This window comes from Salarias fasciatus, chromosome 13 (assembly GCF_902148845.1).
Source record: "Salarias fasciatus chromosome 13, fSalaFa1.1, whole genome shotgun sequence".
Classification (NCBI taxonomy): Eukaryota; Metazoa; Chordata; class Actinopteri; order Blenniiformes; family Blenniidae; genus Salarias; species Salarias fasciatus.
Genome location: NC_043757.1, coordinates 378,304 through 392,688, shown reverse-complemented (window position 1 = coordinate 392,688; position 14,385 = coordinate 378,304). Strand labels below are relative to the sequence as shown.

At 59.9% G+C, this 14,385-nt stretch overlaps 1 protein-coding gene across 1 annotated transcript in view; it reads left to right on the top strand.

Annotated features, from left to right (window-relative positions):
* The window catches only part of LOC115399677 (ninein-like protein), a 65,514-nt gene that overhangs the window by 38,040 nt on the left and 13,089 nt on the right, over nucleotides 1-14,385 (top strand). The window contains exons 12-21 of the mRNA XM_030107201.1: nucleotides 325-435; nucleotides 722-793; nucleotides 3,049-3,145; nucleotides 3,371-3,442; nucleotides 3,562-3,662; nucleotides 8,701-8,781; nucleotides 8,860-8,993; nucleotides 9,145-9,282; nucleotides 14,049-14,153; nucleotides 14,256-14,325. Of these exons, the coding sequence (XP_029963061.1) occupies nucleotides 325-435; nucleotides 722-793; nucleotides 3,049-3,145; nucleotides 3,371-3,442; nucleotides 3,562-3,662; nucleotides 8,701-8,781; nucleotides 8,860-8,993; nucleotides 9,145-9,282; nucleotides 14,049-14,153; nucleotides 14,256-14,325 (981 nt within the window). The remainder of the gene's footprint in view (nucleotides 1-324; nucleotides 436-721; nucleotides 794-3,048; nucleotides 3,146-3,370; nucleotides 3,443-3,561; nucleotides 3,663-8,700; nucleotides 8,782-8,859; nucleotides 8,994-9,144; nucleotides 9,283-14,048; nucleotides 14,154-14,255; nucleotides 14,326-14,385) is intronic.

Here is a 14,385-nt window from a genome sequence, read left to right as displayed (position 1 = left end):
ACCTGATGGTCCCTGTCTGAGCGAGAAAATGTCTGCCTGGACCCGTCCGTCCACCGGGCGGCGCTGCAGAGGGCCAGGGACACACTGGGGGGGGGGGCGGGGTCATGAGCAGGACTGGAGCCAGCTGGACCTTTAACTGTGTGTGTGTGTGTGTGTGTGTGTGTGTGTGTGTGTGTGTGTGTGTGTGTGTGTGTGTGTGTGTGTGTGTGGTGTGTGTGGTGTGTGGTGTGTGGTGTGTGGTGTGTGGTGTGTGGTGTGTGTGTGGTGTGTGTGTGTGTGTGTGTGTGTGTGTGTGTGTGTGTGTGTGTGTGTGTGTGTGTGCAGGAGAACCAGGGTCTCCATCAGCAGCTGGACTCTCTGAAGCTGCAGCTCGGCGCCTCCAGCAGGTCAGCAGAGGAGCTGCGAGGAGAGCTGCAGCTGCTGCTGCTGCACCAGGTGGGCGGGGGGGGGGGGGGGGGTGGGGGGGGGTGAGGGGGGGGTGGAGGCGGGGGGGGGGGGTGGGGGGGGGGGGGGTGAGGGGGGGTGGAGGCGGGGGGGGGGGGGGTGGAGGAGGCGGGGGGGGGGCGTCTCTTGTATGTGATTAATTTTTTGTCTGACTTCAGTTTTTCTTCCTTGTTGCTGAAAACTCTTTAACCAGTGACCCTGTGTGTGTGTGTGTGTGTGTGTGTGTGTGTGTGTCTGTGTGTGTGTGTGTGTCTGTGTGTGTGTGTGTGTGGGACAGTTTGGGGGGACGGACGCTGCTGGAGAGGACCGGTTGTCTGAGACCATCAGAGACTACGAGCTGCAGTGCAGGGTGAGTCTCCAGGAGACGTGTGGACATGTGGACAGTATGTTTGTCCCCGTGTCCCTGAATGCAGTAGGAGTGTAGCGGTATTTGTCCCGTCACGGTTCGGGGTCTCGGTCGGTACACAATCCTGATCACAACCTCAGGGGGCGGTAACGAGCCTGAAGGCTGCCGGCGACGCCGTTACCACAGAAGAAGAAGAAGCAGCAGCAGCAGCGTGAGGGGCTGGAGGACCGCCGGTCCCGGGTCAGGGCCTGGAGGACCGCCGGTCCCGGGTCAGGGGCTGGAGGACCGCCGGTCCCGGGTCAGGGCCTGGAGGACCGCCGGTCCCGGGTCAGGGCCTGGAGGACCGCCGGTCCCGGGTCAGGGCCTGGAGGACCGCCGGTCCCGGGTCAGGGCCTGGAGGACCGCCGGTCCCGGGTCAGGGCCTGGAGGACCGCCGGTCCCGGGTCAGGGGCTGGAGGACCGCCGGTCCCGGGTCAGGGCCTGGCGGGGGACGACGGTCTGCTTCATGTCCAGCTTTTGTTTCTTTTTCTCCGCTGCACCAAAAAACACACCGATCCCTGACCCCTGACCCAGACCCAGACCCTGACCCTGACCCAGACCCCTGACCCCTGACCCAGACTCCTGACATAGACCCCTGACCCAGACCCCTGACCCCTGACCCAGACCCTGACCCAGACCCCTGACCCAGACTCCTGACCCAGACCTCTGACCCCTGACCCCTGACCCAGACCCTGACCCAGACCTCTGACCCCTGACCCCTGACCCAGACCCTGACCCAGACTCCTGACCCAGACCTCTGACCCCTGACCCAGACCCTGACCCAGACCCCTGACCCCTGACCCCTGACCCAGACCCCTGACCCAGACCCTGACCCAGACCCCTGACCCCTGACCCAGACCCTGACCCAGACCTCTGACCCAGACCCCTGACCCAGACCCTGACCAAGACTCCTGACCCAGACCTCTGACCCCTGACCCAGACCCTGACCCAGACCCTGACCCAGACCCCTGACCCAGACCCCTGACCCCTGACCCAGACCCTGACCCAGACCTCTGACCCAGACCCCTGACCCAGACCCTGACCAAGACTCCTGACCCAGACCCCTGACCCCTGACCCAGACCCTGACCCAGACCTCTGACCCAGACCCCTGACCCAGACCCTGACCAAGACTCCTGACCCAGACCTCTGACCCCTGACCCAGACCCTGACCAAGACTCCTGACCCAGATCCCTGACCCAGACCCTGACCAAGACTCCTGACCCAGACCTCTGACCCCTGACCCAGACCCTGACCAAGACTCCTGACCCAGATCCCTGACCCCGCGCTGTGTGCCGCAACTGCACCGCGGAGAATGCTCCATGCTGATTGGCCAGAAAATCAAGGTGAGACACGCGCACACACACACACACACACACACACACACACCCGTCCCTCCAGTGCTGCTGTCTTTGGACTCTGTTTCCTGGTTTTCACCAAACTGGTTCCTGGGCCTAATCAGGGCCGGGAGCCACAACTTGGAACCCGTTTTTGTGTTCGCACCAACCACGACCCGGCTCCCAAAAACCAGCGCTGTCTCAGGCACCACTTCTGTGCTGGGCCCGATCAGGGCCCGATGAGGACCAGATGAGGACCAGATGAGGACCAGATGAGGACCAAATGAGGACCACATGCTTGATGCTAGGTCCTGGTTAGCACCTGGTTCTACCCCCTGGTCCTGGGTCTGCCCCCCTGGGCCTGGGTCTGCCCCCCTGGGCCTGGGTCTGCCCCCCTGGGCCTGGGTCTGCCCCCCTGGGCCTGGGTCTGCCCCCCTGGTGTTGACCGGGCTGTTTGTCCAGTTGTAACCAGCAGGGGGCCTCGGTGAGACGGTGTCCTGTGGCGTGGGGACGGCGTCCTGTGGCGTCTCGTGGCGTGGGGACGGCGTCCCCTGGCGTCCTGTGGTGTGGGGACGGCGTCCCCTGGCGTCCTGTGGCGTGGGGATGGCGTCCCCTGGCGTCCTGTGGTGTGGGGACGGCGTCCCCTGGCGTCCTGTGGTGTGGGGACGGCGTCCCCTGGCGTCCTGTGGTGTGGGGACGGCGTCCCCTGGCGTCCTGTGGTGTGGGGACGGCGTCCCCTGGCGTCATGGCGTGATGCCGGCTGTGGTTTCATGTCGGGTCCTGGAGATGGGGGATGGGGACCGTCCTGCTCAGACTGAGGACGCCGGTTTGAGTCCGGTGCTGTCACCACGGTAACGGCGTGTTGTTGTCCGCGGTGCGTTCAGGAGCTGCGGGACAGAAACGACGAGCTGAGTGCAGAGCTGGAGCTGCTGCAGGGACGGAGGACACACACCGGGACACACACCACCCAGGCCCACTCTGGTGAGTGAGTGAGTGAGTGAGTGAGAGAGAGAGAGAGAGAGAGAGAGAGAGAACTCAAGTGACACATCCTGGACTGGATATACCGGTCCAGTCACAAAGACACAGGTGTGTGTTTCACTCAGTGAGTCACCTGTTCTCTGGAAGTTTCTCTTTGTGTGTGTGTGTGTGTGTGTCTGTGTGTGTGTGTGTGTCTGTCTGTGTGTCTGTGTGTGTCTTCATTTTCAGATGACTCAGACATGAAGCGCAGCTCCTCTCCTCCAGACGCCAAGAAACTGAAGCCAGTCAGCCCAGACAGAGGTGAAACACACACACACACACACACACACACACACACACACACACACACATACACACACACACACACACCAGGGCTGAAGACAGTGTGTGTGTGTGTGTGTGTGTGTGTGTGCGTGCAGTGCCGGCCGGGGTGAGCATCCAGACGGAGCTGGCTCTGGAGCAGCTGAAACAGAAACATGAGGAGGAGCTGCAGCAGCTCCACGTGCAGCTGGAGACGCAGGTAGCAGCAGGCTAGCACCACACGCTGGCACCACACGCTAACACCACACGCTAACACCACACGCTGGCACCACACGCTAGCACCACACGCTAGCACCACACGCTAGCACCACACGCTAGCACCACACGCTAGCACCACACGCTAGCACCACACGCTAACACCACACGCTAGCACCACACGCTAACACCACACGCTAGCACCACACGCTAGCACCACACGCTAGCACCACACGCTAACACCACACGCTAGCACCACACGCTAACACCACACGCTAGCACCACACGCTAGCACCACATGCTAACACCACACGCTAGCACCACACGCTAACACCACACGCTAACACCACACGCTAGCACCACACGCTAACACCACACGCTAGCACCACACGCTGGCACCACACGCTAACACCACACGCTAACACCACACGCTGGCACCACACGCTAGCACCACACGCTAACACCACACGCTGGCACCACACGCTGGCACCACACGTTGGCACCACACGCTAACACCACACGCTGGCACCACACGCTATCACCACACGCTAACACCACACGCTAACACCACACGCTGGCACCACACGCTAACACCACACGCTGGCACCACACGCTGGCACCACACGCTGGCACCACACGCTAGCACCACACGCTGGCACCACACGCTAACACCACACGCTGGCACCACACGCTGGCACCACACGCTAACACCACACGCTAACACCACACGCTGGCACCACACGCTGGCACCACACGCTAACACCACACGCTAACACCACACGCTAACACCACACGCTGGCACCACACGCTAACACCACACGCTAACACCACACGCTGGCACCACACGCTAACACCACACGCTAACACCACACGCTGGCACCACACGCTAACACCACACGCTAACACCACACGCTGGCACCACACGCTGGCACCACACGCTAACACCACACGCTAACACCACACGCTGGCACCACACGCTGGCACCACACGCTAACACCACACGCTGGCACCACACGCTAACACCACACGCTAACACCACACGCTGGCACCACACGCTAACACCACACGCTAACACCACACGCTGGCACCACACGCTGGCACCACACGCTGGCACCACACGCTAACACCACACGCTAACACCACACGCTGGAACCACACGCTGGCACCACACGCTGGCACCACACGCTAACACCACACGCTGGCACCACACGCTGGCACCACACGCTGGCACCACACGCTGGCACCACACGCTAACACCACACGCTAACACCACACGCTGGCACCACACGCTAACACCACACGCTGGCACCACACGCTGGCACCACACGCTAACACCACACGCTGGCACCACACGCTAACACCACACGCTGGCACCACACGCTGGCACCACACGCTAACACCACACGCTAACACCACACGCTGGCACCACACGCTAGCACCACATCGTCTTGCCCCATCCTCCCTTTGTTTCTGTTTCCCTCCTCCACCTCCTCCTCTGGTGTCCCTCCTGTCCTCAGCTGGAGCGTCTCATGTTGTCCATAGTGTGGACAGTGTGGTCCAGTCCCTCCACAGGGACTCTGGATCAGGTTCAGGTCCTGGTTGTTCTTCAGCAACATGGAGAGCTCCTTTCAGGGTCCATCCAGCCAGAGGACAGCGTCCTCGAAAGACACCACCCGGAGGACAGCGTCCTCAGAGGAGAGGCCACCGTCCTGGATCTGGTCAGAGTGTTAATAATGTCCACGTCTCTGATGTAAGGAGGACTTGTCCAGCCACTGAGGATGGAGGAGGAGGCCCGGACACACTCCTCCACCACCCGGACACACTCCTCCACCGCCCAGACACACTCCTCCACCACCTGGACACACTCCTCCACCGCCCAGACACACTCCTTCACCACCTGGACACACTCCTCCACTACCCGGACACACTCCTCCACAGCCTGGACACACTCCTCCACCACCTGGACACACTCCTCCACCACCCGGACACACTCCTCCACCACCTGGACACACTCCTCCACCACCCGGACACACTCCTCCACCACCCGGACACACTCCTCCACCACCCGGACACACTCCTCCACCACCCGGACATACTCCTCCACCACCTGGACACACTCCTCCACAGCCTGGACACACTCCGGACACACTCCTCCACCACCCGGACACACTCCTCCACCACCCGGACACACTCCTCCACCACCCGGACACACTCCTCCACAGCCTGGACACACTCCGGACACACTCCTCCACCACCCGGACACACTCCTCCACCACCCGGACACACTCCTCCACCACCCGGACACACTCCTCCACAGCCTGGACACACTCCTCCACCACCCGGACACACTCCTCCACAGCCTGGACACACTCCGGACACACTCCTCCACCACCCGGACACACTCCTCCACAGCCTGGACACACTCCGGACACACTCCTCCACCACCCGGACACACTCCGGACACACTCCTCCACCACCCGGACACACTCCTCCACAGCCTGGACACACTCCGGACACACTCCTCCACCACCCGGACACACTCCGGACACACTCCTCCACAGCCTGGACACACTCCTCCACCACCCGGACACACTCCTCCACTGCCGGGACACACTCCTCCACCACCCGGACACACTCCTCCACTGCCCGGACACACTCCTCCACCGCCCGGACACACTCCTCCACCGCCCAGACACACTCCTCCACAGCCTGGACACACTCCTCCACCACCCGGACACACTCCTCCACCGCCCGGACACACTCCTCCACCGCCCAGACACATTCCTCCACCGCCCGGACACACTCCTCCACCACCCAGACACATTCCTCCACCACCCGGACACACTCCTCCACCGCCCAGACACACTCCTCCACCGCCCGGACACACTCCTCCACCGCCCAGACACATTCCTCCACCACCCGGACACACTCCTCCACCGCCCAGACACACTCCTCCACCGCCCAGACACACTCCTCCACTGCCCAGACACACTCCTCCACCGCCCAGACACACTCCGGACACACTCCTCCACCACCCGGACACACTCCTCCACCGCCCAGACACACTCCTCCACCGCCCAGACACACTCCGGACACACTCCTCCACCGCCCAGACACACTCCTCCACCGCCCAGACACACTCCGGACACACTCCTCCACCGCCCAGACACACTCCTCCACCGCCCAGACACACTCCTCCACCGCCCAGACACACTCCTCCACCGCCCAGACACATTCCTCCACCACCCGGACACACTCCGGACACACTCCTCCACCACCCGGACACACTCCGGACACACTCCTCCACCGCCCAGACACACTCCTCCACCGCCCAGACGCACTCCTCCACAGCCTGGACACACTCCAGACACACTCCTCCACCACCCGGACACACTCCTCCACCGCCCGGACACACTCCTCCACCGCCCAGACACATTCCTCCACCGCCCAGACACACTCCTCCACCGCCCGGACACACTCCTCCACCGCCCGGACACACTCCTCCACCGCCCGGACACACTCCTCCACCGCCCAGACACACTCCTCCACCACCCGGACACACTCCTCCACCGCCCGGACACACTCCTCCACCGCCCAGACACACTCCTCCACCGCCCAGACACACTCCTCCACCGCCCAGACACACTCCGGACACACTCCTCCACCGCCCAGACACATTCCTCCACCACCCGGACACACTCCGGACACACTCCTCCACCACCCGGACACACTCCGGACACACTCCTCCACCACCCGGACACACTCCGGACACACTCCTCCACCACCCGGACACACTCCGGACACACTCCTCCACCACCCGGACACACTCCGGACACACTCCTCCACCACCCAGACACACTCCTCCACAGCCTGGACACCCCTGAAACCATGCTTCCTGGTTAGCCTGCTGTGGGTCATGGTGCTAACAGCTAGCACGCTGCTAGCCGTTAGCCTGCTGTGGGTCATGGTGCTAACAGCTAGCACGCTGCTAGCCGTTAGCCTGCTGTGGGTCATGGTGCTAACAGCTAGCACGCTGCTAGCCGTTAGCCTGCTGTGGGTCATGGTGCTAACAGCTAGCACGCTGCTAGCCGTTAGCCTGCTGTGGGTCATGGTGCTAACAGCTAGCACGCTGCTAGCCGTTAGCCTGCTGTGGGTCATGGTGCTAACAGCTAGCACGCTGCCTCAGGTTGTAGTTCTGGGGTTCCTCAGAGTTTGAGGGACAGAGTGGACCTCGCTGGTCCTGCTGGTCTCGGCGGTCCACCGAGACGTCCCACATGGGTCCCCGTTGGAGAAGTTTAGGAAATGAAGCCAGAGGACGGTGAAGACCTGACAGAAGTCTCAGTGTCTCAGCCAGTTCAGGACGAGGACGGAGGACAGAGGACCGAAGGGTGTCCGGCGGAGCGGTTCAGAACCGGGTTCTGGTCCTCAGTGCTGCTCTGCGTCTGAAGACAAAGTGAGACCTGACCTGCCTGAGAGGACAGACGTCCAGCATTCAGCTGCGGGACTTTTTGAAAGTGGCCTGACGGTGCAAAGGATGCTGGGATGTAGAGAGGACCGTCCACTGCCACAGCAACACAACACAGATTAAAGCATTGTATATCTGTCCTGTCCCGTCCCGTCCTGTCCCGTCCCGTCCCGTCCTGTCCCGTCCTGTCCCGTCCCGTCCCGTCCCGTCCATTCTGTCCTTCCAGCTGACTCAACACAGTTAGTTGAAGTTGTGTAGCATCCAGTGTGTAGTGTTGTAACAGTGATGTTGTACTGTAACGATGTAATGCCGGGGGTAACACAGCCGTCCTCCACCGTCCTCCACCGTCCTCAGCTTTCCTCCACCATCCTCCACTGTCCTCAACTGTCCTCCACCATCCTCAGCTGTCATCCACTGTCCTCCACTGTCCTCCACTGTCCTCCACTGTCCTCCACCATCCTCAGCTGTCCTCAGCTGTCATCCACTGTCCTCCACTGTCCTCAGCTGTCCTCCACTGTCCTCCACCGTCCTTCACCGTCCTCACCTGTCCTCCATCGTCCTCCACTGTCCTCCTCAGGTGAACTACTACGAGCGCCGCCTGGAGCTGATGAGGCAGAGCATGGAGGTGGAGCGGAAAGACATTTCCCAGGCCTTCAAGGTGAGCCGGACCGAGGCCGGGACAGACGGCGTCCTCCTGACCCGGTCCTGACGGAGACCCTCGCCGTCTGTCCTGCAGCTGGAGATCAGCGAGCTGGAGGAGCAGAAGCAGCGGGTGGAGCAGCAGGTGGAGCAGCTGAGAGACACGGTGGACAGACTGTCCAATCAGCTGCCGTCTGGAGGACGAGGGTGGAGCGGAGAGCAGGAGCGCCGGTGAGACGTCACACACACTGCAGCACTGCAGCTCAGCGGCCAGCCTGTGTGTGTGTGTGTGTGTGTGTGTGTGTGTGTGTGTGTGTGTGTGTGTGTGTGTGTGTGTGTGTGTGTGTGTGTGTGTGTGTGTGTGTGTGTGTGTGTGTCCCAGCATGCAGCGGGAGCAGGCGGAGGTGGAGCAGAACTTCGCCACGGAGATCAGGAACCTGGTGGAGCAGCTCCGGATGGAGAAGGAGCAGCTGGAGGCGGAGCTAAAGCTGACCAATGACCAGGAGCTGCAGCGGCTCCGGTGGGTGGAGCCAGAGGAACCTCCACCTCCAGCACCTGAGCGCGGGTGGAGGAGGTGGCGGTGATGAAGATGGTGATGGTGATGGTGATGGAGGGGCGGGGTTCACCAGCCACCAGAGCTCTGCTTCTCTGTTCCTGTCCTTCTCTGGCTTCCAGCTGCAGCCAGGATCAGGTCCAGAACTCTCCTCCTGGCTTCCAGAACCTCTACCTGGACTCCCTGGTCCAGGTCTGCTCTCTACCTGGAGCCTCCAGCCAGACTCTGCTCCTCTGTTGTTCCCAGATGGAGGAACAAAGTCCCAGACTCTGGTTCTGCCGAGTCCCGTTTTACTTTCAGAGACAACTGAAGACTCACTGAAGACTCCCCCCGATGCACACTGGCTCCGGTCCGGCTGGGGTCCAGCTCCGGTCCGGCTGGGGTCCGGCTCCGGTCCAGCTCCGGTCCGTCTGCAGTCCGGCTCCGGTCCGGCTCCGGTCCGGCTCCGGTCCGGCTCCGGTCCGGCTGGGGTCCGGCTCCGGTCCGGCTGGGGTCCGGCTCCGGTCCAGCTCCGGTCCGGCTCCGGTCCGGCTGGGGTCCGGCTCCGGTCCGGCTGGGGTCCGGCTCTGGTCTGGCTCCGGTCCAGCTCCGGTCCGGCTCCGGTCCGGCTCCGGTCCGGCTGGGGTCCGGCTCTGGTCTGGCTCCGGTCCAGCTCCGGTCCGGCTCCGGTCCGGCTCCGGTCCGGCTACGCAGCACTGTGATTCACTGCCTGGTGTCTCTGCAGTCCGCCGGAGGAGGTTGCCAGATCTGTCGTTATCCCCGTAAACAATCTGAAAGGCGCGTTACTCAATAGAAAGCAGCCAAACCGCCGTCTGGGTTGGAAATGCAGGTTAAAACTGTATTTGTATGATAAAAAACACGTCAAACACGTCATCGTTTCATCAACCCGTCAGACGTGTTCACAAAGATGCTTGATTTGGCAGAAACCCGCCCAATCTGGCAACACGGAGCTGCTCCGGTCACAGAGCTGTTTGGAGCCGTTTGGAGCCGGGGGGGGGGGGTTAGTGGCTCCTCTTCTGCAACTTGACTTTATTGTCATTGCACTGGGGGGGCTGGGAGCTCATGTGAAGCTACATTTCAGCGCTATTAAAATGTCAAGGACAGGAAGACTTTGGACAAAACCATAAGGGACAAAACAGAAGACAACACGGGCATTTGGTGAAGACAGAAAAAATACAGGGACAAGTATAATTTGCGTAAACGCGACCACAAGATGCAAGAATAATAAATAACAGTGTAACAGAGTGCTGATCATGCTGCATGAGGCACAAGCTCTTAAAGGTGCATTAAGGAGTTTGCACGTTTTAAGCGAAACAGCGCCCCCTGCAGGCCTTGGGCGTAATGCAGCTTAGTGAAAAACTCGTCCCTGTGGCTCGCGTGCACGGAAGAGGGGAACTCCTTCCTCGCTCTTCTAGCAGCGCTGCAGTAAGATGTAAGTTTCTCTCCCTGGTGGAGTCTGTGTGGAGCTGCAGTGCTAGAAGCCAGTCTGTTCTGACTTCCTGGAAGATCCTGCTCAGCTGTTGCTCACTAAGCATCTGGCGGAGTAACGGCGGACAAAACGAAACCTAACCAGCCAGAGCGCGCATTACGTCATTCCTTTCAAATTCTCCCTCAAAAAACTGTGCAGCCGGACCGGCACTGTGACTTTAAAGTGACAGTTTAGCCTGTTAGAGGTTCTGGTTCTGATGAGTCTGTCAGGGCTCACTGGACACAGCATTAACAATGTGGAACATATTTATGGAGGAAAATAAGTATTTTTAAGGCTGTAAAACTCCTTAATGCACCTTTAAAGCTCGTGTCCGGAGTTTTGAAAGAGAGAGGTTTTTTTTTTTAATCCAACGTCTGCAGGCTCCGCCCTCCCTCTGCTTCCATGAGCGACCAAGCCACGCCCCTTTAACTGTGCACGCTATTACCTGTGGGGTGAAAATGAGAGCCTCCAGTCCTGCAGCATCCTCCATGTTGAGCTGTTTCCGCTGGACGTTCAGCAGACGGTGGATATATCTGCTGTAGCTAACTCTCCCCTGCTGGGCGAGCGACGTGCTCTCTGGCTGCTCCAGCTGACTGACAGCAGGACAAGGCGGAAGCTCCAAGTCTATTGGCTGACGCTGACCGAGGCTTTATCTGATAACATGGGGGTCTATGAGACGAAGGCGGAGCTCATAAATACATGTTTATACTGCTTTGTGCTGATATTATGTTGTAGTATGAACCAGACTGACACACTGAAGCTCTGCTGAAAAATGATTCATACGTTGGAAACGAACGGAAACTCCGGACACCAGCTTCAAAGTGCGAGGAGATAGTTGGGTGATTTATTCCGGGGGGGGGGGGGGGTTATGGGAGACTGTTGGTGAGTGAGTGTGTGTTTCTGTATCCGTGGGTGTTTGCAGTGTGCGTGGCCCAGGGGAAGAAGCTGTTTGTCGGTCTGCTGGTGTGTGATTTTATTGACCTGTAGCGTCTGCCAGAGGGCAGAAGGTCAAACGGGGGGTGGGCGGGGTGGGCGGGGTCTCCGGTGATGGCTCGGGTCCTCCTGAGGCAGCAGGATGTGGCCAGGGTTTGACCCTCTGCGCCGCCTTGCTGTCCTCAGCGGTGGAGCCTGGGTCTGGGACAGGACGTCAGGGGAGGACAGCAGGCGGCAGCAGCTTCCTGAGCTCACGGAGGAAACGAAGCCGCTGCTGCGCCCTTTGACCCGGGCTCTGATGGTGTCGGACCAGGAGGGTCTGCGGAGATGTGGAGCCCAGAAACCTGAAGGTGGTGGCAGTCTCCACCTGTTCTCCATTTCTGAGGAGGGGTGTGTGGACCTGTCTCGTCCTCCTGAAGTCCATGATCAGTTCGTTAGTTTTTTGGACGTTCGGGGTCAGGTTATTCGCTGAGCACCAGCGCGAGAGCTCCTCCGCCTCGGCCCTGGACGCTGCCTCGTCCTCGCCTCGGAGGAGTCCGACCACGGTGGCGTCATCCGCCTGCTGGTGATGGTTGGCTGGGCGGGTGGAGCAGTGGTGGGTGTGCAGGGCGTACAGAGGAGGGCTCGGAACCCCTGCTGAGTGTGACTGTGGATGAGTGGTGGGGGCCGAGGCTCAGACTGGGCGTCCAGTCAGGAGGTTTTTAACCCAGTGACAGGTGAGGAGGGGGTTGGTAGTTTGAGCAGTTTGGTGGTGAGGATGTCGGGATGATGGCGTTAAATGCTGAGCTATAGTCCACGAAGAGCATCCTTATGGCAACTCCTCTGACCTTTGACCTTTGACCAATTGCACTTGAAGCAGTTGAAGCTCTGACTGAAGGTTCTTTCTCATGTCTGTATTCTTGCTTGTGTTGAGCGTCGCTTTGGACAAACGCGTCCGCTGAAGGAACTGTAGAATTGTAGAATGAACTTCATTTTGCAAACTTTTAATTTGAACGTATGAACGGTTTTCAAGAGCCTGACACACACCGGCCCGGTCTGCATGGTGTTTCTTCAATCCGATTGTAAACAATCAGATTAAACGCGAGTGTGTTCACGTACAGCAGACAAAGCGACCCACGATGAATCCTGGTTCTCCAGGGTTCTGATGAGGCGGATTCTACAGCGTCCTGGGACATGAGGACAGGGTCTCTGGAGGACCTTCCAGTCTTCCTCAGACCCAGAGAGTTTTATCTGCTGATCTCTGCTCAGATAAAGTCCAACATCTCCCTGATACCTGCTGAAGGAGCGCCGCTCGCCGGCCGGAGCGCCGCCGGCCAGCACCACGTCTCGCTGTGAGCTCTGCTCCGTGCCGATGTTTCGAGTTAACTGGTGCCCGTGTTAACTGGTGACCAATACAGGACTGAGACGTGTAGTGGTTCTGGTGAACGTCGGTTTTCGACAGCTCCAGTGAGTGTGTACGTTTAAAGTCTTTTGTGAGTCTGACTGTAACAGCTGCTGTTATCAGCAGGTGTTCACACAGACCTCCACCGTCACTTGTTAACACGGGAACCAGTTAATCCATAACACCAGCCGGATGATCGCTCGTATTCTGCCACGGAGCTCTTTATACAACTTGCTGTTGTGCGATTTGGTTCCATCTCACCTCTCCAGTGTTTTTTCTGTCGGGTTTTTTTTTTATTAAAGTGTTTTTCAGCCACTGTCGTTCTTCTGCTGGTTTTCTGACTGTGCTGCTTCCTGCTTCCTGTTTCCTGTCACGTCACACGTCACTATGTACGAGGGAACGCATGGCGGAACAAATACTCCCCCGTTTAACCCGCTCCGCTGTCAGGCGGCGTTGATCAGGGACACGGAGCGGATTCTGGATCGGTGTAGACCGCCTTCTACAATCGGATCCAAAACACAATCCGCTCCGTGTGAAGCGGATCCACTCGGTGTTTACATGACGCGTTTACAACCCGCTGCACGTATAATCCGCTCATACTGGGCCAAGTGAACGTGCACACCCAATCGCTGCAAACCGTGGAAATAAGTGTTTTTTTAAATCTCTCCCTCCCTCCCTCTCTCTCTCCCCCTCTCTCTCTCTCCCCCTCTGTCTCTCTCCCCTCTCTCCCCCTCCCTCCGCCTCTCTCTGTCTCCCCCCCTCTCTCTCTCCCCCTCTGTCTCTCTCCCCTCTCTCCCCCTCTGTCTCTCTCCCCTCCCTCCCCCTCTGTCTCTCTCCCCTCTCTCCCCCTCCCTCCCTCTCTCTCTCCCCCTCTGTCTCTCTCCCCTCTCTCCCCCTCTCTCTGTCTCCCCCCCCTCTCTCTCTCTCCCTCTCTCTCTCCCTCTCTCTCAGGGCTCAGCTGGAGGTCTCTCGCTCAGAGTCGTCCTCGCTGCAGGAGCGTCTGCACCTCCTCCAGCAGGAGGTTCAGACTCTGGAGGAGGAGGCGGAGAAGAGAAGGTGAGACGCCAGCTGATTGCAGCGTCTTCACTTTATCGGCCAATCACACGCCTGCTGCTCAACTTTGTTGACCAATCACACGCCTGCTGCTCCTCCTGCCAGGAGGAAGCTCCAGGAGAGCGAGAGGGAGCAGCAGAGGAGCAGGGAGGAGCAGGAGAGGCTGCAGCGGGAGGTGACACACACACACACACACACACACACACACACCATTCATCCCGTTCTCACCATGTTC